General features: G+C 43.5%; 6 protein-coding genes across 6 annotated transcripts; 1 reads left to right on the forward strand and 5 right to left on the reverse strand.

Annotated features, from left to right (window-relative positions):
- Window positions 1-24: 24 nt before the first annotated feature.
- FA14DRAFT_171597 (uncharacterized protein) lies at window positions 25-1,261 on the reverse strand. The gene is made up of 4 exons (XM_025500339.1): window positions 729-1,261; window positions 616-648; window positions 515-547; window positions 25-437 (listed from the first exon to the last, which is right to left on the reverse strand). Exons 1-4 carry the CDS (start codon window positions 874-876, stop codon window positions 220-222), a joined length of 432 nt encoding a protein of 143 aa, XP_025355173.1. The 5' UTR covers window positions 877-1,261; the 3' UTR covers window positions 25-219.
- A 1,591-nt stretch (window positions 1,262-2,852) lies between these two features.
- FA14DRAFT_34929 (uncharacterized protein) lies at window positions 2,853-11,646 on the reverse strand. Its single transcript, XM_025502229.1, has one exon. It carries the CDS (start codon window positions 11,248-11,250, stop codon window positions 3,256-3,258), a length of 7,995 nt encoding a protein of 2,664 aa, XP_025355174.1. The 5' UTR covers window positions 11,251-11,646; the 3' UTR covers window positions 2,853-3,255.
- Window positions 11,647-13,358: 1,712 nt separating this feature from the next.
- FA14DRAFT_160289 (uncharacterized protein) lies at window positions 13,359-16,586 on the reverse strand. Its single transcript, XM_025498604.1, has one exon. The coding sequence runs from the start codon at window positions 16,316-16,318 to the stop codon at window positions 13,466-13,468; it is 2,853 nt and encodes a 950-aa protein (XP_025355175.1). The 5' UTR covers window positions 16,319-16,586; the 3' UTR covers window positions 13,359-13,465.
- Window positions 16,587-16,982: 396 nt separating this feature from the next.
- FA14DRAFT_171601 (uncharacterized protein) lies at window positions 16,983-21,395 on the reverse strand. Its single transcript, XM_025500340.1, has one exon. The coding sequence runs from the start codon at window positions 21,025-21,027 to the stop codon at window positions 17,038-17,040; it is 3,990 nt and encodes a 1,329-aa protein (XP_025355176.1). The 5' UTR covers window positions 21,028-21,395; the 3' UTR covers window positions 16,983-17,037.
- A 153-nt stretch (window positions 21,396-21,548) lies between these two features.
- On the forward strand, window positions 21,549-22,415 carry FA14DRAFT_160291 (uncharacterized protein). The gene has a single exon (XM_025498605.1). It carries the CDS (start codon window positions 21,670-21,672, stop codon window positions 22,300-22,302), a length of 633 nt encoding a protein of 210 aa, XP_025355177.1. The 5' UTR covers window positions 21,549-21,669; the 3' UTR covers window positions 22,303-22,415.
- A 17-nt stretch (window positions 22,416-22,432) lies between these two features.
- FA14DRAFT_121330 (Mpp10-domain-containing protein) lies at window positions 22,433-25,222 on the reverse strand (the record flags this gene model as incomplete). The annotated part of the gene is made up of 1 exon (XM_025496458.1): window positions 22,433-25,222. One exon carries the CDS (start codon window positions 25,220-25,222, stop codon window positions 22,433-22,435), a length of 2,790 nt encoding a protein of 929 aa, XP_025355178.1.
- Between the last annotated feature and the right edge of the window lie 223 nt (window positions 25,223-25,445).

Below are 25,445 nucleotides of genomic sequence, written 5' to 3' on the forward strand. Positions count from 1 at the left end.
GGTTTCTTTTCATTGACTCTTTGTATCGGTATCTTTATTCTGTTGTATTATTTTTCTTCTTTATCCTACAGATTTGTATTTCAATGGCAATTTGAGCCAGTTTGTATTCATCTAAAGCCATTAATGATTCCCACCATATTCCATGAATAATGCTAGTCAGGGGTTGTGCATGTAAAGGTATATCATTGAATGCTAACAAGAGGCACAGCACAAAATCGTTTACAATAAAACAGCACCTGCACCTGCCAAACCAGCAACGGTTAAACCAGCAAAAGTGAAAATGTTACCGTTTGAATTAAAGTGTGACAAAGATCCTGCTGCACCGTTATCATGACTTGAAGCTGCTGTAGTGGATAATTGAGAACTTGCATTACTTACACCGCCTTCTGCACCACTGCTAGCGTTTGACACGATACTGCTACCGCCACTGGCTATGGCTGTTTGTGAGAAGGGAGAAAGGCAGTTGTGTCAATTGATGCTGATTAGTAGAATGACCTAAAGATGAAATACTCACTGGTAGCTACACCTCCAGCTCCGGATGTTACGGCTATTTGTAAGAAAAGAAAGAAATGATGTGTCAGTCACCAACACGGACATGTACTAAGATGTACTCACTAGTAGCTATACCACCTGCACCTGAAGTTACGGCTATTTGCAAGGGAAAGAGAGGAACGGATTTGTCAATTGGTACGGTATGATTATACTATATCTTCACAGCATATACTCACTGCTGGCTGCACCTGCAGCACCTGAAGTGATATCACCGCCAACACTTGCAGCACCTGAAACTGCTGAACTGATCACGCCGCCAAGACCTTGAGCGGAAGCAATTGTGGCCGTTGCCAAAACGGTTGTAAGGATGAATTGGAAACGCATTTTTTTTTTGATTTGGGAGTGATTAAGATGATGGTAAAGAAGGTTATTAAAAGTTGTGGAGGATTTCAACTCGGATCAAGTTCTCCATTAAACTCTGCTTTTTATATCAATCAAACTAGAACGCCGTCATTGATTTCTATATGCAGCCAAGGCATACTAACTGAATAAACTCAGCTTCTATTTCATACTGTTCTTCCATGAAACAAAAGCACCATATGGACTTTTGTTGGAGGCAGTGCATCCCATGTTGTCCCTCTATTGAAGCAACACCGCATGCATGAGAAACATAAATAACTGCATCTGGCTTATTTTCCCTCCTTTGATGATGATCAATTATGCCTCCACAAAATCCTACGTCAATGGCTTCTGATTTGGGTTTGTTTAGTCTGGCTGTGCGAGTGTTAAAAGAAAAAAGACTCCCTCTCTTGAATGGCTGTGTCCGGCGCTACGCGGGAAAAATAAGACTTCTTAGACGGGAATATTCTCCGAGAAAATGGAGAATATGGAGAAATCGCGTGCGCTGTGCAGGTCTAAGGAGACAGAATCAAGGCCGAGATTGCGAGCAAATAATGAAAATCAAAAAGTCAACCATGAGGATGAATGGATCATTGATCACAAAAAAGATGTTATTGTATCTTTCTAATTGAGCTGGCGTTCATTTGATGCGATCTGAGAAAATGATTCATTCTTTCAAAAAGACGAAACGGAAGTACAAAACTAAAAAAAATTGGATTGCTAAACTGAAATGCGTCATTTGACATTGTCCTGATACGAAAATGAGATGCGACTAGGAAATATGGCTGCTGACTATAGCCTCTACAACAGAATTGCACCAGCACCTGCCAAGCCTGCTAACAGCAAACCAAGGAATTCTACCAACTGATCATTGGAATTGTAATGCACCAGAGATCCTATTGCGCCATTACCGGAAGACGCGCCTGTAGTGCGTTGAGTACTTGATTGGTTTGATGATCCACCTTGAGGATGACTTGATATGGTGTTCGAAGGGATTGGCAAAGAAGACTGACCTTCATCACTGGGATGTGCTGTGCATTGATATAAAACTTGATAAGGCTAAAGATCGAAGGGTACGATAACATAATCTTTACTCACCACTTTTTTCTGCACTGGCTAAATTTTTACCACCAGAAGCTTTTTCACCGCCTGAAGCCTTACTAAAAACACCTACACTACTTGCTGAAGTTCCAGTGGAAGTACTATCGGAGCTGTCAAGCCAAGTGGATGCATCCGATTGAATGCTGCTTCCCCATGAAGACACATCTGTTGTTGTAGCGAAGAAGTGTCGGTAAGAAATGATCGATTACTGCTGCTAACAAAGCGCAAATACTCACCGCTCGCTAAACTGGGCGCTTCTGAGGTTGCACTTTCAAATGCACTGGAAGCTTGCGAGTAAAGACTGCTGCCAACGCTGGAAACAACTACAACATAAAACGAAATTAGATGGTAGAAAATACAAGTCGTTGATAACGCAAAATTCACTTACCACTTGCACCGTCGGCAACAGCAGACGTTACGTGATCTCCTACTTGACCTCCTACGCTGGTAATATCTGAGCCAATTTGATCAAACACGCTACCAATATCTGCTTGAGAGCCTGTAAAGAAAGCCAAGAAAGCGAAAAGGACGACAAAGTTGCGCATTGTTGAAATTATTGGAAATTGGAAAAGATTGCTGGGATGATGAAATTGAAAATGGAAAGTGAGACAAAGTATTCAGTCTTTATACCTTTCTGGACACCATGATCGGATTATTCGTATAAGCAAGCAAATCAAACCTTCTCCTATGTTGTGATCCTACTCGACTCGGAATGCCGCCATTTACACCGCCGCTCTTGCATCATTTTCATGCATTGGCTGAAGAAGGCGATCTACGGTGAAAAGACGCGCCGAAACAAAAGTAATTCAATCAACATTGAAGTTGGTGACTTGTTGCATCGGGCAGTGCTTCCTTGCATCTGGGCCGCGTGTTGAGGACGCACGCATTTATTCATGCAACCTATTGCTTGTCAACCTCAGTGCGGAGCTCTCCTTCTTCTCTTCCACTTCACACACTCAAACCATCAAATTTAGATAACCAATGACATTGCTCAAAAGTGAATGTTGTAAAGTAAGAAGACAAAGGTTTGGAAAAAAGTACGAGACAAAAATAAAAGGGAAAAAGAACAATGATCGATACAAAGTATGAACGTTCAAGCATGAAAACATGCGTGAGCATTCTGGTATGTTTGAGTGTGAGAGCGAAATTAGCACAACAAATGTACCTTTTAAAGAAATGAATTGAATGAGAATAAAATGGAAAACCAATGATTAAATGAAAGTTTTTTTGATGCACATTTGAGATTGTTCTTTTCTAAGGAAATCAAATTTGAAATTCGCCTCTTTCGAAAATCTTTGATCCAGCCAATGGTGAATTTTCATCCTTCTTTGCAATATTTTCTTCCGCAAGACGTGCAAGTTTCATTAGAATTTCTACTCCACGTTCTTCTGGGTCAATTGATGCACCGTTTCGACGTTCTGCTTTTGGTGTGATTGCGGGTTCGGCAACATCTCTTCTTCTACCGCCTCCTCCAAGTACTCCACCAACCACCGAGCCTACTATTCCACCTGCAGTTGAAGCCACTCCTGAAACTTTACTTGCTGCTTCTGACACTACACTTGAGCCTGCTGATTCTACCTTAGAAGCTACACTTGAAGCTACACTTGACACCGTTGAGGCTGCACCAGAAACATCTGCACTTGGTACACTTACAGCAGAAGAAGAAGTTGAAGATGCAGTTGTAGGACAAACACCAATGTGCAAGAGTGAACATAACACTGAATTGACCGCGCCCGGCAAACCGTTGACTTGTGAAGGAAGTTGAGATCCAAGTCCCAATGCACTCAAAAGTGGATCCAAGATTGGTTTCAATTCTGGACTGCCCGTGATCGCATTAATCAAATCACCAAGACCAGAAAGTCCATTCACTGGAAGACCAGCTTGACCTGTTTCACCAAATGCAAGGAAGTAATTTGCAGGAATGTTGTGTTGTTCATATTGAACGGATGGAATGATGTATTGACCGTTTGGACCACTGATACCAGTCGTAATCGTAATCTTTACGTTGAGAGGATGTAAATGTCCCAAAGCAGTAATCAAAGATGTTTCCAATTTGATATGACGTACTTCTGGCGATTGATGTTCACCATCAGGTTTACTCGTTGCAAGTGCCGCTGGCAAATCAAATTCGAATCCTGGAACCGTGTCCAAAGTTGCCAGAAGGAAGGTAGGATCTTCTGCATCATACACGGGACCTTCAATGTGAGTGATTTGCAAAGCTGAAGGAATGTCGTTGATAGCAGTGAGGTATGCGTAAAAGTAAATGTTGCCTGCATCACCACCATTTGCACTTTGTTCTTTACCAGCCAAGCCGTTCAAAATACCAGTCACATTGGCAATTCCTCCGAGAACGCTTCCTAAGCCATCAACGCCTGCTTGCAAAGCTGCAATAATTGTCTCCAAAACAGCAGAAGGTGGAACGTAAATATCGGCTTGCTTTGCGATTGCGGAACCGATACCCATCAAAGTTGTATCAGCAATAATACCTTCCAAAGCTTCTTCCAAGGAAGGATAAGGTGACAATGGTGGATCTGTACTTGCTTTTCCGTTAATTTGCAATGGAATCGAGTTGCCCTTTCCTTCCGTCATAAAGTCAGTTGGTTGAAGGTACAAAGTAAGTACTTCTTCTGCTTGCGTTCGTTCTGGTTCTGTACTTGGAATCACAAATTCGAACAAAATGTCGATATTGTTTTGACCGGGGAAAATACCAACTGCACCGGTTGTTGCTCTACCCAAGTATGGGTTACCAGGACCCTTGTAAATGACTGGCAAGCTTAGACCGTTGGTGTAAAGGTTGACAGCAGTTGGGTTGAACAAGCCAGCAATCAAATGAATACCAATGTATTCTGGCGTTGGATCATCAACGGTAACATTGCTGACCGTTGCAACTTGGTTGAACGAATTGATACCCTTGAATTCAGTTGTCACATTGAATGGAATACCTGTGATCACGGGATCACCAATCGATAATTGTGCCTTGACAGATGTTGTTCCTTTCAAGCCAAAGTCTACCGAAGGCGTATCTGCCAATTTAGCCAAGAATGCTTCAAACGCTCCTTGATCGATAGCTGACAACAATTGATTCTTGAAATCGATCACCAATGGAACTTGTTGACCGGTTGAAGTTCCAGAAGAAACGACTGGAGCAAGAGGCAAGTTGATTTGTGCAGCATCGATACCGGTGTAGGTGATTGTAATTTGTGGTCCAGCTTCCAATGCAGTCAAATGGAATCCGAATGGGTTGGCAAACATGGCAGTCGTCTTGTTGTTGGATGCTTCTAAATGGAAAGAATCCATTCCAGGATAAGGAACAACGGCAGTCAAATCGGATAAAACGATCGAATAAATAATTTGATAAATGTGTCCTGGCAAAACGACATTGGTGGAGAATCTTCTGAATGCATTACTCAACCATGAAATTTCTTGTCCGCCACTGTAAGGTCCAACGACGCTCTTACCGTGAGCAGATAAGATACTGTCTTTGCCTCCCAAGAATTGACTGAACAGGATACCCAATTGATCAACACCGTTTTGTGAATTTTGTCTGATCAAGAAACCTGTCAAAACGGCACTTGTAGTTGCTTTGTATGCCAAGAACAAACCATTAGAAGAAGCTTGACCGAGATCGACACCATTGAAGAACAGTTCAAATGTGGCCATACCTAATTCCACACCCAAAGAAGCGGGCGAAGGAATAGCTGCAGTTGTGACAATATTGATCGTATCGTCCGTATCACTTGGAGCGTTAAATTCTGTGATTTTGATGCCAGGTAAACCATTGAATGCGTCCAATTGAATCTGCTTTTCCAAATACACATTAGAGAATTTGATACCCAAAGCACGAACTGAAACTGTTCTACTTATCAGCGTCCATTGGAAGCTTGGTTCGGTCAAGAGATAATAAGCGAAATTCGTGAAAGCGTCTTGGTTTGTGATTGTCAATTGACCTGTTGTTAGCAAATCAGGAATACCAATTGTGTGAATGTTGCACAATCCAGGTAATGCAATTTCGGCAATTTGTGTTCCTTGGAAAATGATTTCAACTGGATCAGGGAATTCGATATAGGCATCAGCTGGAGCATTTGCCTGTAAAGCACCCATAATGGTTGCTTGGAAACCTTCATTGGTCAACTTTGTTGCATTTGCACGATTAGCGATCAAAGTCGATGCATTGACGACCAATTGAATCAAAGGTGCACCTGCAGGACCGACCAAATACAAAGCAGTGTTATCCGTCTTTGTTGGAACAGGCTGTTGGATGAAGTTCAAATTGGTTTGATAATCATCAATCTTGAGCACTGATTGAATCGGAATGGAAGTTTGCAAAGGAGCCAACAATTTGAGAATTGCGCCAAGAGTGTCGAATGCCGTACCCGAATCACACGGTGGAGGCGTACTATCAGGGTAAGGACTGATTGTGGTGGCAGTTGAAGGCAAATCCAAAACTTCTTGGAAGAATGGCGGCAAAGGTCCAAGACTGACTCCATAAGTATTTGCAGCTGCAAGAATGAATCGAATCAAAACTTTCGGATCAATATTGATATTGATTGGAACTTCCTGCGTTTGAGTATTTTGATGTCCAGGTGCATGGATAATATTGTTCGTTGCTGCAAGATTTTGATTGATGTTACCAATTGTAATTCCTTCGAAGTTTGCCTGTGCAATCAAATTGATAATATTAATCGAAGCCGTGAAAGGGTTTGCAATGATAACACTTGCGGAAGCAACACCCGTCTGAGCAATGTCCTTTGGCACTTCTAATGCAGCTTGGATCACGATCAATTTGTCCAATGGTGGAATAGCTGCAGTCAAGGAGATTTGTCCTAGACCTTGTTTCAGTGAATCAATTGGGGTCGTTTGAGAAGTACCTGCAACGACGGCATCTGATGTGATGTTTTGCACGTAATTCTCCAAAACCGTTTGACCTGCTGCAACATTCTCAGCACCAATTGGCATGTAGAGCAATTGTGTCGGAATAGAGTTGTTTCCTGGAACGAGGAAGATGTTGTTAATCAATGCCGTACCGATCAATTTGTCTGTGTACAGTGCTCCAAATGAAACATCTCCAGCTCCAATACTGATATCGGATGGATTGGTCAAGAACGTTGTGATACGAACATCCAAATAAGTTGGATAACCGTGGTAAACATCCAAATCAGCCACCTTTGCTGGAACAGAGTTCAAGTTTTGCAAACCCAGAATATTCGTGTTCAAATTGAACGGAATATCTGAAATTGTCAAGTCACCTGCATTGGTGGTGGCAGTACCAGTTGCCGAACCGTGTAAATTGAATGTAACTTGCTTTTCTCTCGTTACATCAGCAACGAATTGAGAGAACGTTTGATGAGCGGGATCATAAACAGCGAAAGGAACATTTTGGAAGGCAAGGTACAAAATTCTTGCTTCAACATTCGTGGTTGACGGACTTTGGGGAATGTTCAAAACTGCCATGTCTTGATTCAAATAGTTGGCAATGAATGGACCTGCAACGGTAGAAATACCAACAGGGAAAGCAAACGGCAAGAAGAAGTTTGCACTTGTGTTGGTAGTATCTGACATTGGAGCATACGCAGATGGCACCGTGAAGAATAATGATAGTTGATTGATGGACACAAGTCGAATGACTTGGAAGTCTTGCGCAGGCAAAGCGACTTGCACTTTCAGTGCTTTAATACCTTGATTGAGCCATACAACATCTTCAGGACCAGCGTATTCACCCAAAACCATCAAATTGGTGTTTTGATTATGCACAAAGCGAGTAAACACTTCTGATAAAGCTGCCAAACCTTCTTGAGAATTTTGACGGTTGATTGTACCGGCCAAAGGAACTTGCGTTACGGCCAAAGCTTGCAAGGTAAATGCATCAGCAGCACCTGCAGGTCCGATCATTGTATCGTTCATCATAATGTTGGTACCGAATCTTGTAAGTGAAACACCAACTTGAGCAGGATTATTGATCGTACTGATCGCAGTCAAAGCCAAACCACCTGGAGCATTAGCGGGAACATCGAAAGAGTTAATGATAACTTGTCCTGTCAAGCCGTTCAAACCAGTCAATTGAACATCTTTATTGATCGTAACACCTGGAATGATGATACCCAAAGCGCCAACGGTAATATTTTCTCCACGAATATTCCAAACGAATGATGGGTTAACGATTGCATATTCCAAGAATTGTGTAAAGAAATCCACGTCTGGGATTTGACCTTCAACTTGAACATTGATCGAAGAGCCCAAATCACCAACAAGGGTCACGTTGGGGAATGCAGTTTGTGTCAATGATCTGCCTTCCCAGAAAATTGTCAAACCTGATGGGAAAGTAACCACACCATCGAATGGACCTGCATTTGTCAATGCACCTTGCAATGAAGCAGTGAAGCCATCTGGGCGTGCTTCGGTAATCGTAACACGATCAATGTTCAAAACAGCTCCATCGACAATACGTTGCACAATTGGCAAAGCTAGAACGGGCAAGAGTTTGAACAAGGTCACATCCGTGCCCAAAGGAACATCATTTTGAGAGAATGTCAATGTTGTTCCGTATTCACCAATCACGACATCAGAAATGATTGTCAAATCAGCTGTTGCGACCGAGAATGCCTTTGCTACGTAGGTTGTAAGATCGAAGCCAGTGTACAAGTTGTCACGCTTTTGCAATATAGGATCATACACCAAAGGATGAGCACGCTTGGCAAGTCCGTCCGTTTGTTCTTCCAATTCATCACGTTCGAAGGTTGATTCATGATCGCCATAAATACCTGGATTTGAGCCAACGCCCATCAGAATTTGAGCCATTTCGTTGTCTTCTTCCAAAATGTATGAATCAGCATCTTCCTCACTTCTCTTCTCCAGAGGTTGCTCCTCCTCCTCATCAATGCTTCTCTTGCTTGCTGGAGCAGTGCCATTGTTTTGATCAGTAGTTGGCGTCAAGGTGAAACCTCCTAATTGAACAACACCATCGATGTAAGCAGGATTTTGACCGGATTGAATAGCAAGAGCACGAACAAGAGCAAACAAATCTGGTGGATAAAGATTCAAAGCCAAAGGAACCACGGGTGAAATTGTGATTGCTCTTCCTGCTGCAGGGAAGTTGAGTGCTGTGTCGATATTGGCAATATAGATACCGTGAGAAGAAGCGTTTGCCGAAATATGCGTGATGGTCAAAGGAGCCGTGAAAGGATTGTATGCAGAAACGTGTGAATTAGCAATATCGTTGGTAATACCTGTGGTATCCAACACTGTCAAATTGGCCGCTTGAACGATTTTCTGTTGAAGACCTGGAAGTGTAGCATTGAGACGGATACCTTCAAGTGAAGGAACCAATGAAACAATTTCACTTGAACCCGAGAAACCCGTGATGTTAAGATTGGTATCCAAACCTGAAACGAATCTGTTCAAAGCTTCAATACCTAGAGGAGAACGATTCGGGTCAAAGTAGGAAGTTGCATTGATATCGTTTCTTCCAATCTTCAAATTCAATCCGGGTAAAGTGACATTTCCGACGACTACTTGGTTTTCCAACTGGAATGTGGCATCACCTGTTGATAAATTCAAGTTGGAAGGATTGACAACAGTAGTTCCAACAACCAAACTGATTGCATCCGGTGCACCACCAACTACATCGACACTGTTGATGATTGTTGGATATTTGGTCAAACCGGATAAACCCGTTAGTCCAGTACCAACGCTGAATCGAATACCGTTGAGCAAAATACGTCCTACTGGGGTATCTGTGATAGCTTTTGCTGAACCGGTTGAATCAAAACTTGCCGAAGCGGAATACAAGAAATTATTCTGAAATTCGATCAATTGTTTCTTTGCCGCATCAGTATTATTTGGTAAGGATAATCGTGATGGCGGTAAAGCGATTGTAATATCAGCAGCAGTTTCCCTTTCAGTTTGAAGGTAAACGACCGAAGATGAATTACCGTACGGTGAATAAACTGTTCCAATTTCTGCGCCATTAGAAATGATGTTTAGAAGTGTGGAAAGATCAACAACATTGAGAGAGAAACCGAAAGGAATAGCAAGTTTACCCTTCAAATCGTTGGAGAACAAGTCGGGATTGTAAGGTAATTCACGGCTGTACACCAAACTGACATAATCGATCGTGATACCTTTGATCGGGTTGATTGGTTGAGGGGGAACGAATGGAATTTGTGCCCTCAATTCTTGTAAACCGGTTGTGAGCCAACTGATAATATCACCATTTGCTTGTTGTGTAGAAATACCACGACCTTCGACGATGGACAAATCACCGTTAATATAATTCGTGAATAATTCTCCCAAAATGTTCAAAGCGGTTTGATTATCTGGATAAGGTAAAACTCGACCGCTAAGAGTAACAACGTTGGTACCTGTGGTCAAATTGAGATTGTGCACACTGACAGGACCGACATAGTGATCCTTATAGTATAATCCCAAATTCAACGTTCCAACTTGTACACCAAACGGTGAAGGGTTGACCAAAGAAGAAGTGGCAATAGCCGTGATACCACCTGCAGGATCATCACCTGGCAATTGTAGATCCAAAATTTTGATATCGTGGAAATTGTCAATACCGTTGAAGATGACATGCTTGACGAACTTCAATTCTTTGTAAACTGGGAAGAATGCGAAACCTTCTGCATGCACTTCATCACAGACTGTCTTCCATGTAAATTGAGGTTGGGTGACGAGGAATTTGGAAAATTCTCCAAATCCTTCAACATCGGTGATGTGGAATTCGGTCAATTGATTGATCGTTGCATGACCTGCGGCCGCACCTAAAGGAGCCAAGTTAAAGTAACCCAAGTGCAATTCACGCATTGGTGTACCAGTCGTCATCCAGTACACATCAACAGGTTTGCGAAAGTACAACTTTGCAGGGAAGATACCCGTCTTTTTCGCTTGACCAAAGATGGTGATTGGGAAACTGTCATTTTTGATATCGGTAATGTTGGATTCGTAAACGTGTAATTGGGCGGTATGAAGTGCATGTTTGGCGATAGCCCATAAGACGGGTACTAATGCGATAGCACCAACGACTAAAAGGATGGGAGGTGCCAAGAATAGACAACAGAAACCAAGTTTACGTGTGAAATATTTCCGTTCATATGGCGTTCCGCGAGCTGCCATATAACCGATTGGCATTCCAGGTTGATACATATCACTTTGTTGTCTTCCTCTTGAATCTTGACTGCCCCTTCCTCTCCTTTGAACCAATTCATTTTGTGATCCATAGGAGGAACTGTCCCTTCGAACATTTTCCGCAGACATGGTGTCGAAGGAAGGCGGGGAGGTGGTGACGGATGATTGAATCGGATATATACGGTTTTTTAATTAGAGTGATCGACCTTGTTGAATAAAAGTAATGGTCTTGAATTACCAACCTGATCGGCTGGTGGGGTATACCGCCTTTTTTTTCTTTACCTTTCTTTTATCGAAATGAAAAGGCGTAAATGACCAAAAGGGTGATGACAAGATCGAATTGACGGAGTGATGGTGTTGAGGATGGCGAGAATGATAGCAAATGTCACCGGAAGCGAGGCAGTACCAATGAAAATCCCCCTACTTTGGCCCCGCAAATATTGACCGACCCTATCTTTTGTCCGGGTTGAAACGTCTAGGTTTGTATAGTGTCCTTTAGAAAGCTTTTACGGAACTTTTCTTTTGCTTGTCAATTGAAATGTGTATATGTCTTGAAGCGGGGTTCAACAAAGAAGTGAAGATGTAAAGTGCAATCCCGCCTGTCTTTTGTTTAATAGTTCATACGGCAAGTGATCATTGCGGCGGTACATGAAGTGTCTGAAGGTTTAAGCAGTAATTTCTTCTATTCAACAAATGCGGGGTTTTCAATCGTATTCAAACTCTCTGTAACCGTACAAACAGATTCTGAACCCTAAATCAAGCCTAATCTAAGCAGAAATAGAGTCAAATTAAGCGAAAGATCCCAGAAACAAACGATTCAATCCCAAAACCCAGTTGCCGATTGAGAGTGTGTTCTGGACCTCTGCCGTTTATTTGAGAATTGAAGCCGTTTGATATAGAAGATAAAGACGCTAAATCGTTTCATTTTGCTATTTTGATGAATGGGTACTTGCTCTCACACTTTGTGATCATCAAAAGATGTTTGGCAAAGGGAAAGAAGGGGGCAAACGGAAGGAGAAGTTATTAATTAAAATTGGGATCAGGTACGCAGCATTTAACGAGTGACTTTTTTGTTTTATTAGCGAATGTTTAGTTCGTGTGATTTAATGCGGGGAAACTATGCAAGATGCAAAAAGACTGTTTTAATGCTTGACATGCACCAACAGATCGTTCAATCCTCTTTTTTCTTTTGGCTACATGCATCATGCACAGTGTGTACGATCCGGATGGAGGCTACTCCGGTTTATATTTTCAGCACAATAGCACTCTATACATATACAAAACAGGTTAGATTCTTTACGATTGCTCTACCTTGCAGCAGATTGACGTACATTGTTGTCATGAGAGAGCTTTAATGCAGTACGGCATCTATTCTTAGTTTAAACACTCTTTCCGCTTTTACATGCATGGGAAAACAGAAAACGACAAAAAAAGATGTCAACGAAGTACAAACCCCACGCGCAGCGTATGCACTGTATCGTACGATTGTCATTACCACCTTTCCCACGCCCGCATCAAATTCAACTCCGACTGAGACTTTTACCACTCAAAATGCCAAGCATGCACTATAGCCGGCAAAGATCATATTTCGCACACAATTCACACAAATTCGAATTCCCACTTTACCCCACATAAATCAACCATGTGAAGCATTAATTAAAACTTTTAAAAAAAGCAAGTGCTTGCAAAATCTCATTTCATATGTCTCACGATGTCAATTCCGATCGTCACTTTACTGCCTGTGCATGCTGCAACGTCGATCGGGCAACCTATATTATCGTGAAAGTGATAGTCTAGAGTGTCAAAATATTGATTCTGTAAAAACATGAATAAGGACTATCATCATCAAGAAGAGCGAAGGAAAAAGAACTCTATTCTTTCTATAGAGTGAGGATAGTCGTGTTAGAATAAATGAAGTTGAATGTAAAGTAAGAAGGAAGAAGTGCATGCAAACCGGTTTAAAGTGAATCCGGTTTATAGTTTTATGCAGCACAGGGACATTGCCGAAAAACCAAGAACCGGTCATTTTACGCTAAAATGGCAACCATCGAAAGAGATCAATTTCTTTCCGAATAAATTGGCAAAAAAAGTTAGAGATTCATCATCTAAAAGACGTCAAAGAAGAACTATGGAACCTTGCTAAACTTCAATTGATTCTAGCTTATCCGGAGAATATACCGGAAGTTTTTTTTTTGGCTAGAATCAATCATGCTTACTAATCTGCTATGCTTTCAAGAGTTGTCATCATGGTCATTAAAAGTTGATTATAAATACATACATGGTTAATTAGCAAAATTCGATATATAAAAAGAAAAAGAAATAAAAAAAACTTGTAAAACTTCCTTCAAGTACCTCTGGCTGCCATCCTGGATAACGATTGAATCAGATAGAGTGGCCCTTCTCGATTCAGCAGTTGCACTCTTTGACGATCTGGATTAGCTCCTCTCGAAACAGGTCTAGGAGAAGTAACGGTTGACGTTGAGCTGACGGATAAAGGTGTTGCACTTCCGCTAACGCCCTTCTCACGAATTCGATATCCTGCCATTTCTTGTACATGTCTTCTTTGGGCGATAATAGATGCATTCCAAACAGATTCAGGGATTTTGCCTTTCAAGTGAACTGGAATATCAGCAACTTTGGACTTCTCAAACGATACGCTGGACCGAATTGTTTGACTGATACTGTGATGCATTCCTGCATCATTGTAATCGCCTTCAAGTTGCGAATCATCCCCTGTGCCTATTGGCGGATCAGACTGTCGTACAATTCGTAAAGCTTCTGCCGATGCCGTACGTTGTCGCATCTTCCGAAGTCGCAACTCTTCTTCTGTTCCTACGCTCTCATCCATCAAGCCATCCTTGTCAGAGTCAGATCCAGATTCATCAGCTAGAGCCTCAAATGGATCTTCTTCCTCCTGCCCATCTTGTCGCTTCCAACATAATTTGATCGGATCAAACACCATTCCACCTACAACATTAAGTGACGCAGAAGGACTGCTGATCGCTGTAGGAGAGGTCAAGAGTGCAGTGTTGAAAGTTGAAGAAGATGAAACAATGACCGGAGGCGGCGGACTCATCGCATCTGACGAGATCTTCATCGGTCCAAATGAAAGATGAGATATAAGCGCCGGTCTCCCCGTGCCACGAATAGCGTTCTCAAAATCACGTCCTTCTTGTTCATTTCCTTCCCACTTTTTCAAAGTTGGATTCCATCGCATATCACCCACCATTTTCGAAGATGAACCCGATCCGCCAAGATTGCGAATCAAGATTGGCTGCTTCTTTTTGCGATGCTTACTTGACCCCTTTGTAGACTCATTCGGCCTTGCGATTTGTTGCTGATGTGATTGTGCGCTTTCCTTGGATCCTTTTGCTTTTTCAGGTTTACTAGACGGTGATCTCGGCACGGGCAAATCAGCAATGTCTTCCAGTTCCTTCCCATCGCCATATTTGCGTGGTTTGCGTGGCTTACGCATAATCTTTGGGGCTTGACTTGCGTTCAACATAGACGATCGAAGATCCCGCTCTTGCGGAGGTGAAAGACGTGCAAGTGAAGCCGCAGTTGGCATCGCATAGCCCATGCTTCCGGCTTGTTGAGTGGCCACTCTACCACTTGGTGAAAGAGTCCGAGTAGGTGTCGATGGTCTCGAAGTAGAAAATCGATTGGTCAGTGTTTCCGTCCATTGACCTACGTATGATTTTGTACCACTGGAAGAATCTGGCAAGCCTTCCCTTGATCTCTTATTACCCTTTAAAATTGGTGAAGAAGCCCTCTTGATCATCCTGCCCACGCCTAAACGGTCCTTAGAGGATTTTGTGCTGCTAGAATAGATGCTTGCTTGATCATCAAAATTCTCCATTTGTTCTCTGTGCTTGCTCTTGTGATCCAGAAAGGAAGACTGCGTCTGCTTTTCACCCTGTCGCTTTCGACGAAGATGTGCAGCTTCGCGTAACCTGCTACTCAGACTTCTAGCTTTGAGTCTACTTGGTGAAAGATCCAAATCATCCGTAATCACCAATCCTGATGTCAATTCCGTCTCTCCATGACTCAAAGTTCCTTCCTTGCCACTTTCACCTTTGCCGCGTTTAGCAGATGATTTGCGTGCATTTAGTCGTGCTTGTAGCTGCTGAGCAAGAGTCAAGGGCTTTTGTTGTGATCCTTCGGGTTGACCGGAATCATCCTGCTCGTTCTGAAATGAATCAAAGTCAAGCTCATCAAAGTCTTCTTCCGTCACGTCATTTCCCAAATCACCAGCAGCTGAACCTCTTTCTGATGGATCGATTTGGTTTTGCTTGTGTTTGGAAGGAGACAGGCTGTCCCAACCTTCTTCACTCGGATGCGAAGAGATCACGCTTTGCCTTTCTATATCATCGCGATTTGCACCCCTGCCCAAATTTGCAGTAAGATGCAAAGCCTGCATTTGATCGGGAAGATAGAAGCCATCCTCTTCATCGTTATCCTGATAATTTCTGGCAAATGTATGGAACGGGGTTTCAGAAGCGGATGTATCCAATTCTCGTGTTTTCCCTTCGTCCTTCTTTCCACCTTCGAGCGGTCTGAGCGATTGATCAGCGCTGATGTCTTCTTGATGGTCGCTAGTGATACTCAACGAGGTTGCATCACTTGCTGATGTTTGGCTTGGTGTTTCGAAATCGATCTCGCTGGCGCTACTGCTATGTCTGACTTTCAGAGATTGCAAGGAGAATGAGTTTGGAATCTCGAGACCTTCGTCCCAATCATCGCCGCCACCATCTTGTTGGTCAATTTGTTTGTACTCATCGTGCTGATCATCGAGATGCTGTAAAGATGCCTGATTGAGATTCGCCAAATCGTCGTCCTTGCTTGCTTCTGCGGTTTCAGTACCATCCGCTTTCTTCTTCTTCGCATAAGTTGCCAATTTAGCCAATGTTTCAGTGGTCAGATCAGACACCCTCAACGTGTCTCCTTGATCTTCTTCCTCCTCTTCGTCATCGTGTAGATCTTCCTTCACGATGTTCATAATTTGATCATCTTCACTTGACTTTCCAGTAATATCGTCAGCTTGACTCACTAGCAAATCGATGGACTGCCTTCGCGAAGAAGGTAGCTGTAAAGCATCTCTTGAGTCAACATTGGAGAAGTCTAAATCTTCATCATCGTCCCAATTTTCCACTTTAGGCGAGGCAGGATTGTCGATTATGTTGGCAGGAGTAGACATTTTCGTAACCGGCCACGTAAGTCTGTCCTAATTCTGTTTCACTGATGGCTCCCGCCTTGATCAATTTGGTAGTGCGTTCATGATGCTGTTTCCTTTCTGTAAATTGCGCAGATTGCAGGGCAACGTACAAGTTCAGGTTGACACTGCCACAGGAACGGTGTAAAAGCGGTAACTGAACCTCAAAAAAGATCCTCAAGCCAAGCCAGCTGTAGCGTTGCACCAAACTGGATGATCTACACGTTGTTGTGGTCACCTTATGATGGTTTCCTGTTACAAAAGATTGGGTTTGAGTAAATTGAATCTCAAATTTACCCTATCAATCAATCATACATACACAAATCACGCACCGCACACAGCGCGTCTCAGCACTTACACGCAGACAAATACATAGTCCCCACGCTTGATTCGTGTTTACAAGGCACTCCGCCTGTGTTTGAGTGTGGCCCTCCCTATATTATTATTATATAATGTACATCCAATAATAATAGGTAGCAGTCAGACAATCATGTACGCCATAACACAGCAATAGAACAAACCCCTTTGTGCGTTATGGGGCTCTGACATCCTTATACTTTTTCCTAACAATCTTTCAAAGAGGGGCGGACCCCTTTCTGGCAGTGAAGATAAAACGACCCCATCCCTCGAAATTATACAATGATAGAATGTATTAGTCATTTGATAAAAATACAGCTGGGTAAATTATATACATCACGGTAGTCTTATCTCGATTCTCCTCGGATTTGTCCTTCTAAATCTTTCAAAACCGTCAAACTTTCCCTACATCGTGCTTTGGTTGTATCCAAATACCTGTTTAAGCTTGGCATCGCTTCTGATCGCATTGCCATCTTTCTAAAAGCTTCTGATGCTTCTTCAGCTTGCTTTTGAGCTGCCAAATCCAGATGATCGGCTGACATGACCCTCATACGATTGGCAGAAGAAGATCCTTCGTGTAAGGTCCAATCACTTTCGCTCGACCTACCGCCACCTTCAAAATTGACACGACGTTCTTCGCTCATCGTTCGCGGAAGCGGTGGAATGGAGGTGGGCGAGGTGAAATGCGATGGGCTGGAAAGATGTGCTTCGCTTCTATTATTCCGCAAATTAGAAAGAATGCCATTGTTTCCACGTTGATGAGCATTACTACTGCTTGGAAAATTGTTCCACTCCATATTACGCTCGTTCTTTCGTGCTCCCATAGGTAATGCTCTGCTAAGCATGGAAATTGTACGTCTATGTGCATGTGATATGGTCTTGGAAGGTGCAACGTCAAAGGTATGAGAGTTGCCGTGGCCATTGATATCCTCTAAATGAGACGTACTCAATTCGGCTTCTGTCCATGCACTGTCTATGCTTGAGTCATGACCACTTCCTTCCAGAGAGAATGCACTACTGCTCGAAGAAGCCCTGGCAAATCGAATAAAACGTCTTGATGGTTTTGCGTCTGCCGCACTTTTCTCTCCGTCCGCATCATAGGAGCCACTACTTTTCGGAAGTCTAGTGCTAGGCCGTTGCAAAGACACTTTGCTGGAATTGGCTTCTGAGTTGTGTGGATAAGGCTTTGCTGGTGATTCTGCACCTGGCCCAGATCCGAACGGAGGGTTTACTCTGCGGCCTGACGGAGTTTTGCGTCCTCCACTAACCTCTGAAGAAGATTCACCGAATGAGCCTCGGAGAGAGACTTGTGATGTTCGGGCTTCGTCTCGATAGGTAGTTGTCGTTGAGTTTCTGCGGATAGTCACGATCAAATCTTTCAATCCTTGAAGACCTTGTTGGCCAGCACTTCGTAAGTGTCTCCGACCACCGCTCGTTTGTCTCATTACTCTGTTATGCTTAAGATGATCTAAGTTAGTGTTCGAAACATTCTGCTCGGGAGCGAAAGGCAGATATTGCACGTTCGGATCTGCTTGTTTTCCCTTTTCTTTGCCGGGGTCAGGATCGGATGTGCGCCTGCGAGATTGAATTATCACGCTCTGAGATGACATTCTTCTGTTGTCTCGAATCGTGCGATTTTCCAGCTGTGAATCACGAGAGGAGGGTGTATCAACACTTGCAGTTCGATGCCGTGGCAATATTGCGGAAGATCTAGTTGGCGAAGCTTGCTCCGGCGGCGTACCCGCCAACATGGCCGCTAAGATGTCTCTTTCTCGTTCAGGATGGACATATCGCGATGCCGAAGATGACGCACGACTGTTTGATATACTTTGTGCTTTCTCGTTGTTGGCCCGCCTGACCGAAGAAAAGCGATCGTTGGAAGACTTCTGGTCTTTGGGCTTGCTAGCACCTTTCCCTTCCCCCGAAGCTTTTTCCAATTCATCCTTCCCATTTGCCAAACCTATCAAAACCTCCGCACATTCCCACCAGCTTCCATAGACGTACTCCGAATGTTCTAGCTCTAGTCTAAAGGTTTCAATTTCTTTACCTCCTTTTTCCTCTACCTCTGCGTGATCATCAAGTCGGTCTAGGATACGATGATAAGCATCACGCAATCCTTTCAACTCTTCAATTCCAGTAGCAAAGTTACGGATACGCATCATATCTGCACGAACGCCTTCTTGCGCTTTACTGATAAGAGAGGGGATTTTCAAGTCGCCTGTCTTGGAAGTTTTTGCACTCGCTTCATCGTCACTTTTGCGAGAAACAACGCTTCGTGAATCGGACCCATTCAAATCGTCCTCGTCCAACGACTCTTGTCGAGCATCGGCTCTGTCCTGCGAAGACATATCTTTCAATTGCATCGCAGCTTGTCTTCGTGTCAAACTTTCTATACCACTTGACACAGGAGGTGGCCTACGCGTTCGAGATAATTTTGAATCAGTCGATGAAGGTAAAGATTCCGCATCACTCGGCAATTGCCTTATGATTTGAATCTTTGGCGTATGACTTTGTGTCACCATAGGCGATGAGACTGCAATAGATGAATCGGTAGACGCATCTGTCAGATTGCTTCCAGCCATACTTGATTTGTCATAGTCGATTGATGAAGTCACACTAACCGTAGTTGAGTCTGATGCTGTGCGGTTCTGAGTGACGCCAGTTCGAGAATCTCTACGTGTGGATTCAGATGGCATAGCTCTTGTTGGACGAATGAGGCCTTTGGGACTGCCGCCTGGTACGACTTTGTGGGCAAAGTTCAAGTCTTCGATGTCCATCTTTCGCTTTCCATTTCTCTTCTCTTCTGACTGCTCCGCATGTTGCAGAGAATCCACGGTTGTTTGGCTCGAGCCTTCGCTTCTTTTCCTCATCGTGCCTCTCCGAGGCGGCGATTCTTTATTCAAACGAGATGCCCAATGACGATGCTCCGAAATAGATCCGTATGCATAATCTTCCTTTGCTGGGGTGCGCTCAGCCTTTGGAGAAATTTTGTTGTTCTGCTCAAAAGTGTCTGGCAGAGATGGTCGGGACTGCGCTTGACGTGCTGGCGGTCTCTCTTGTACTTTACTAGAATTCTTTGATGGCTCATTCGCACGAATTGTGCTATTCTCCGTGATGGTGGGGAAGGCTTTGTTAGATGGCTCAGCAACCTTTCGAGGTGATACGATCGTCTTCTGTGAATCCTGTACATTCGATGGGCGCGCTGGCTGAGATGTAGCTTTCGCCTCGGATGGCCTTGACTCTGATTGAGCAACATTTGCACTTTGTTCTTTCTTTCGTTGAAGTTTGCTTTGCAACAATTTTGTCCATGTCTTTTCGCCTAAACCAAATGGTTTGCGCTTTGAGGTAGATGTCTCGAGCTCTCCTCCGTTTTGAACATCATTTCCATGGCCTACTGTAGATTGTTTCTTCATTCCTTTCGCTTGATTCTTTGGTGTCTCAGGAGACTTTCCTCGATTTGTGCCTGCTAACGGACGGTTGGCTGGCGAAGACAGTGAAGTAGGCTGTGATGAGGATTTTGCTGAAGCTGTTTTGGAAGAGTCCTTCTGAGATTGCTTGGAAAGAAGCCACTTTTTCTTTGAAGTGGGTGTTGTTGGTGTAGTAGCATTATTGTTCCATTGAGGCTGAGAAGATGATTGCGACGTTGATGACTCTCCTTTGTTGGATGGCTGGAGAGGGGTCGTTCTGTCACTGTTGATGCTGTCTTGAGCTTTCGTTTTGTTGGCCTTACCCTGCTTGGGAGATAGGGCCTGCGATTGGTTTTCTTGACCAGAATTTGGGACTATGGTCTGGGATGAAGCTGTTCGGAACAGGCGATTTTTCCCTGACTGGTTCTCTGTAGTATTGACCGGTGCCTTGATGCTGCCTTCACTTCCTTCGCTATCCCAATTGGAAATCTCTTCCTCTTCTGATAGATTGTCCCTGTTCAAAGTTGATTTCTCCTTTGATGGAGCAGAACTATTTGAGCTCTCCGCATTACCCTCATTGGCAGATGTGAAGATAAAATCATCATCCCAACTTTCAGCAACAGTTTGACCGCCTTGTTGCGATTTGGCGCTTTCTACAGTAAGAAAGTCCATTTGACTCTCATTATCTTCAAATTCAGAATCGAAGCCAAGATTCAGGGCTGCCGTCGTACGTGTGAAGCTTGCAGCGATGGACAGATTTCCCTCGCTTTCGTACCCCTCATCAAGCCCAAAAAAATCACCTTTTGCTGGCGGAGTAGATGCATTTTTCCGCGATGGTGATAATGAAGCATTTTGATATATGCGTTTCGATGATACTGAAGACGAGGATGCAGCCTGAGGCTGCACCTTCACTGATTTCCGTTCAAACATCTGTGTATGCTTAAGCTTGCAATGTTATCGAGAACATATTGGAAAATTTGCCTATTGAATGCGATGTGGAAGAGAAGATCGTTCCAGCTGGATCGTACGGTCCCGTATACCGTTTTTTCTTTCCTTGTTTCCCCTAACAAGGGCGAATAATAAATCTCGATTCAATCAACGCCGCCGAAAAGTGTAAAGTCCGAAAAATGATATGATGAATGCTCCTATATAAACACGATCCGTCTAGGAGATTTGCCGTTTAGAAAGGAGGAAGAGGTTTTTGAATAGACTCCTTTACGAATAATGTTTCATTAATCTCCTTATTTCGGCTGAGATGGATGTTATCATCAAGAATGAGTTGACCTGTCATGATCCATGTCGGTCAATGCAATGCATGCTTAACACGCTAATCAAGCGGTTGGCAATTTAATAAATTCAACACAGCATATCTCCTATTATAAGAAAAGTGTTGCTCGAGACGCGTCCGGCCCTCTTTAGTTGCGACAACACTCAATTTCATTGCAAGGTCACGTGGATTGGCCGATCAACATTTCTTCTTTTTGCGAAGAGCATACAGTCAAGCGTCGGGGAAGCAATCGCGATAAAGATCACTTCCTGCTTTCCAACAATAACCACCAACCAAATAGCATAATGCCATCAAGTATAGCCAGACAAGGCACTAAAGCCATTCACAGTATCACTCGCTCTTCGTCAGCTTGTACATCATCAAATGCGATTCGATCTCCATGTCTGACGCCATCCAGCTCGCGAATGACATGCGATATGATGATGGGACAAAGTCGATCTTTATCAACAACAAGTGCACTATCCCGAAACACACCTGCTAGAAGACCGAAAGACCCGCTTGATTTCGCACCAAATGCTGTTCGTCATGCATTGCCATCAGGTGAAACATTAATCGTTCGTCCCCCTCCAACAGTTGCAAGTCCAAGATACACTACAATCGATCAGGGAGACATTTCACCCGAACAACTACCTCTAATTCAACGAAGGAAGACTCATGCATACGAATCGAATAAACGTCTAAGCGCAGAGGAAATTGCTGAAATGCAGAGACTACGTCAATCGAATCCTGACGTTCATACTGCTTTACAGCTTGCCAAACAATTTGGTTGTTCAGCAACTTTCGTGCGAATCGTTGCACCTGCTCCTAAGCAAAGAAGAGAAGCCCATCTCGAACAAACAGTAGTGCAGAGATCTACATGGGGACAGAATAAGACCATGCAAAGGGAACTACGCAAAGAACGCAGAAGTTTGTGGTAATTCACACCTCAAACATAATTCAACGCACCAGAATATGATGATATTTGTATGCATATGTAATGATAGCGATACAATTTTGGGATATAATAATAAAATAATACAGTACATCATACACTGAAGAGAAGTCAAATTAGAGTTTGTAATTGGCAGCGTTGGCTGCTTGGCCGTTCGATTGATTAGATCGAGCCTTTTTGGCGTTATTAGAATCACCTTTTCCAACAACGGAAACACCTTTGTTGCCCATAAGCTTTCGTAAAGCTTCTTCTTTTTCTTCACTTGCCTTCTTTCCATTTTGCTTTCCGCCACCACTCTTTCCGGCGAATCGGCCACCTCTGTTTTGTCCAAATGCTTCACGATTGATTTCAACGGTTTTCTTGTGTTCGGCAATACGTTCGTTCTTTGAACGCTTCTCATCACGAAGTTGACGATGTCTTCTGCGTTTCTCTTCTGGTGTCAATTCAGATGAAGCGCCTTCCAGAGCTTCATTATGTGCTCCTGCAGCATACACCTCTTCTGGTGCCAATTGTGTACCATTAGACATGGTCGTCGGTAGACTTTCTTCCATGGAGATTGTTGGAGCATTGTTGATCGTTTGAATGGAAACTTTGGGAGCTTTGGGTGTAAAGTGAGCATTGCTCAAAGCGTCAAGTTGGGATTCCAAATTCTCGTAAAGCTGATCGATCTCTTCGTGCTCTTTTTGTAATTCCTTGTCAAGCTTTTGTCCTTGAGCGTCACCCACGCCACCGAAATCATCTTCGTACACTTGATCCAAACTTCTGGAACTCTTTTGATCACTGAGCTCTAGCATCTTGCTAGGCATGAAATCCAACGGCTGCAGTGTTGCCCTGCGTTGAACGTCATCAAAATTGTTTTCTAAGATGCGACTTTTGATCAAATCTTCAATAGACTTTGTCGTTTCGGGTGTGTTCACCGGCTTTGATTTACGGTTGCTTTCAAAATCAACATCTTCTTCCAACAAGCTATTCTCTGGTCTTGCGCGGGAGCCAGCTTCTCCCATCAATGTCCAGTCTTTTTTGCCTACATTTTCTCTCTCAAGTCGTGCGATTTCTTCTTGCAAGGCATTCAGACGTCGCTGATGACTCGATATGCCTGCAGCAGCATCATCTTCGGGATCTTCCTCTTCGTCTGCGAACAGGTCTCCAGCAACTCGTTCAGCTGTCTCTTGTTCAGCATCCGAATCCAAGAGTGCGTCTTCTTCAACTCCATTTGCATGCATTTGTTCGCCTGCATCAGAATCTGCTTCCATAATATCTTCATCTACCTCGTCCTCCTCGTCTTCCTCCTCATCTACTTCCTCTCCGCTTTCTTCATCTTCTTCCATACCATCCTCTTCTCCATCATCCTCGCTATCGCCTTCTTCGAAGTCCTCTTCATCACTCTCCTTCTCATCTCCCTCATCCTCGAAATCAGCACTATCGGGATCGGGATATTGTTGGAGCATTTGAAGTAACTCTGGTGTGATTTGCGTCTCTTTGGCTTTTCTTGCTTTGATACGCAGAACAGAGACTTCATCGTTGAAACGCACAGAAGGTACTCGCTTCGGTGCCTTTTCAACAGCAGCGGGTGGTTTTGCAGGTGATTTCTTGAATGATGGCTTTTCTTTCCCTGTGTCCGATTTGAATGGCGGTGGACCAAAGAAATCCTTGTAGTATACTTGTCCAGATCCTTCTCCCTCTTCGTCCTCGTCATCATCCTCGGGTTCGTCGACACTTTTGAACAAGTCAATTTCCTCACCCAAGTCGACGCCTTCATCACCATAATCATCTGTCTCTTTGTTGAATTGATCGATGGAGAAAAAGTCGTCATCCAATTCTGCATTTCGCTTGACCTTCTTTGCGTTTGAGGTCGATGAGCTTTCGCCTTCCTCATCAAGATTATCTAGGATTGATCTCTTTCGTCTCTCTTCCTCCTCTTCCTCTTCATCACTTCCGTTGTAATCTTGATCTTCATCGTCGTCGTCTTCTTCATCTTCTTCTTCCTCCTCCTCTTCATCATCGCTATCGTCTTCCTCTGGGCCCCCTTGCATCCTCTTCATCATTTTGGCGAACTGCCTTTGACTTCGCATTTGACGCTGTTCTCTTGCTTCAATCTCTGCTTTGCGTTTCTGTTGTTCTGCCTCGCTTAGAAGAGGCTCTGTGAGAATGACTCCGGACAATTCGTCGTCATCGCTCAAATCTGAGGCACCAGGATATCCATGAGCATCATCATCGGACTCTTCCTCATCTTCTGAATCATCGAATTGGCCCTCTTTGATTGCACTTTCAAAATCTTGTCTCTGTGAAGGATCGATTCCGATCGATCTTAATTCCGCATCGGTAAGCTTGTCTAGATTGTTTACAATCTCCTCTTCATCTTCTTCGCTTTGATCAAGTTTGGCTCGCTTATTGTCCTTCTTGCTCATCACTTCATCCTTCGCAACGCCATCTGCACTCTTACCCCATCCTTCCATCTCTTCTTCGTCATCTTCATCTTCTTCATCGGCATCTTCGTCTTCTGGCTGTTCAGTAACAATGATAGCATCCAATAAAGTTGAAACTTTTGCATTTCGCAATTCCATTTGATCCCATACCTGTCCTGCTGACATCCCATCAACAGATAATTCGGTCAAAGGTGTTTGTTCGAAAAGACGATGAACGTTCGTGTTCTTTTTCGCATTCTTTCTTTTTCTCTTTGATCCGGCCTTTGTTGATTCATCCACAACTTCATCATCGGGAAACGTTGAATGCAAAGTAGCAGCAATAGGTGGAATTGCAAGATTTTCCGTTTCTAACGAAAAATCAAACAATGCTTTCAATGCCTCCAAACCACTAGACGCTAATTGTGGGTCACCATGTAGAGCAAATCGATGCGGCTCTTGCATGATCAAATCTGCCAATTTGTTCGCTTTTTGCAACGCCATCGCTTGTGGTTTTCCATATGCAAAATTATCTTTGCCTTCTGCACCATCGGCGGCAGTGCCATTCTGTAATCCATTCGTATTACCCCCATCTTCAATACCGGCAGCAGAAATCAAAGCGTTTTCCATATTTGAATCATCGAGCTGATCAAGCGTAATCGTCATGGCGTTTTATCCCAATGGTCAACTTTGTCGATCTTGAACTCAATCACACCGACAAAAAGTA

The sequence above is a fragment of the Meira miltonrushii genome, assembly GCF_003144205.1.
Source record: "Meira miltonrushii strain MCA 3882 unplaced genomic scaffold FA14scaffold_2, whole genome shotgun sequence".
Taxonomy (NCBI): Eukaryota; Fungi; Basidiomycota; class Exobasidiomycetes; order Exobasidiales; family Brachybasidiaceae; genus Meira; species Meira miltonrushii.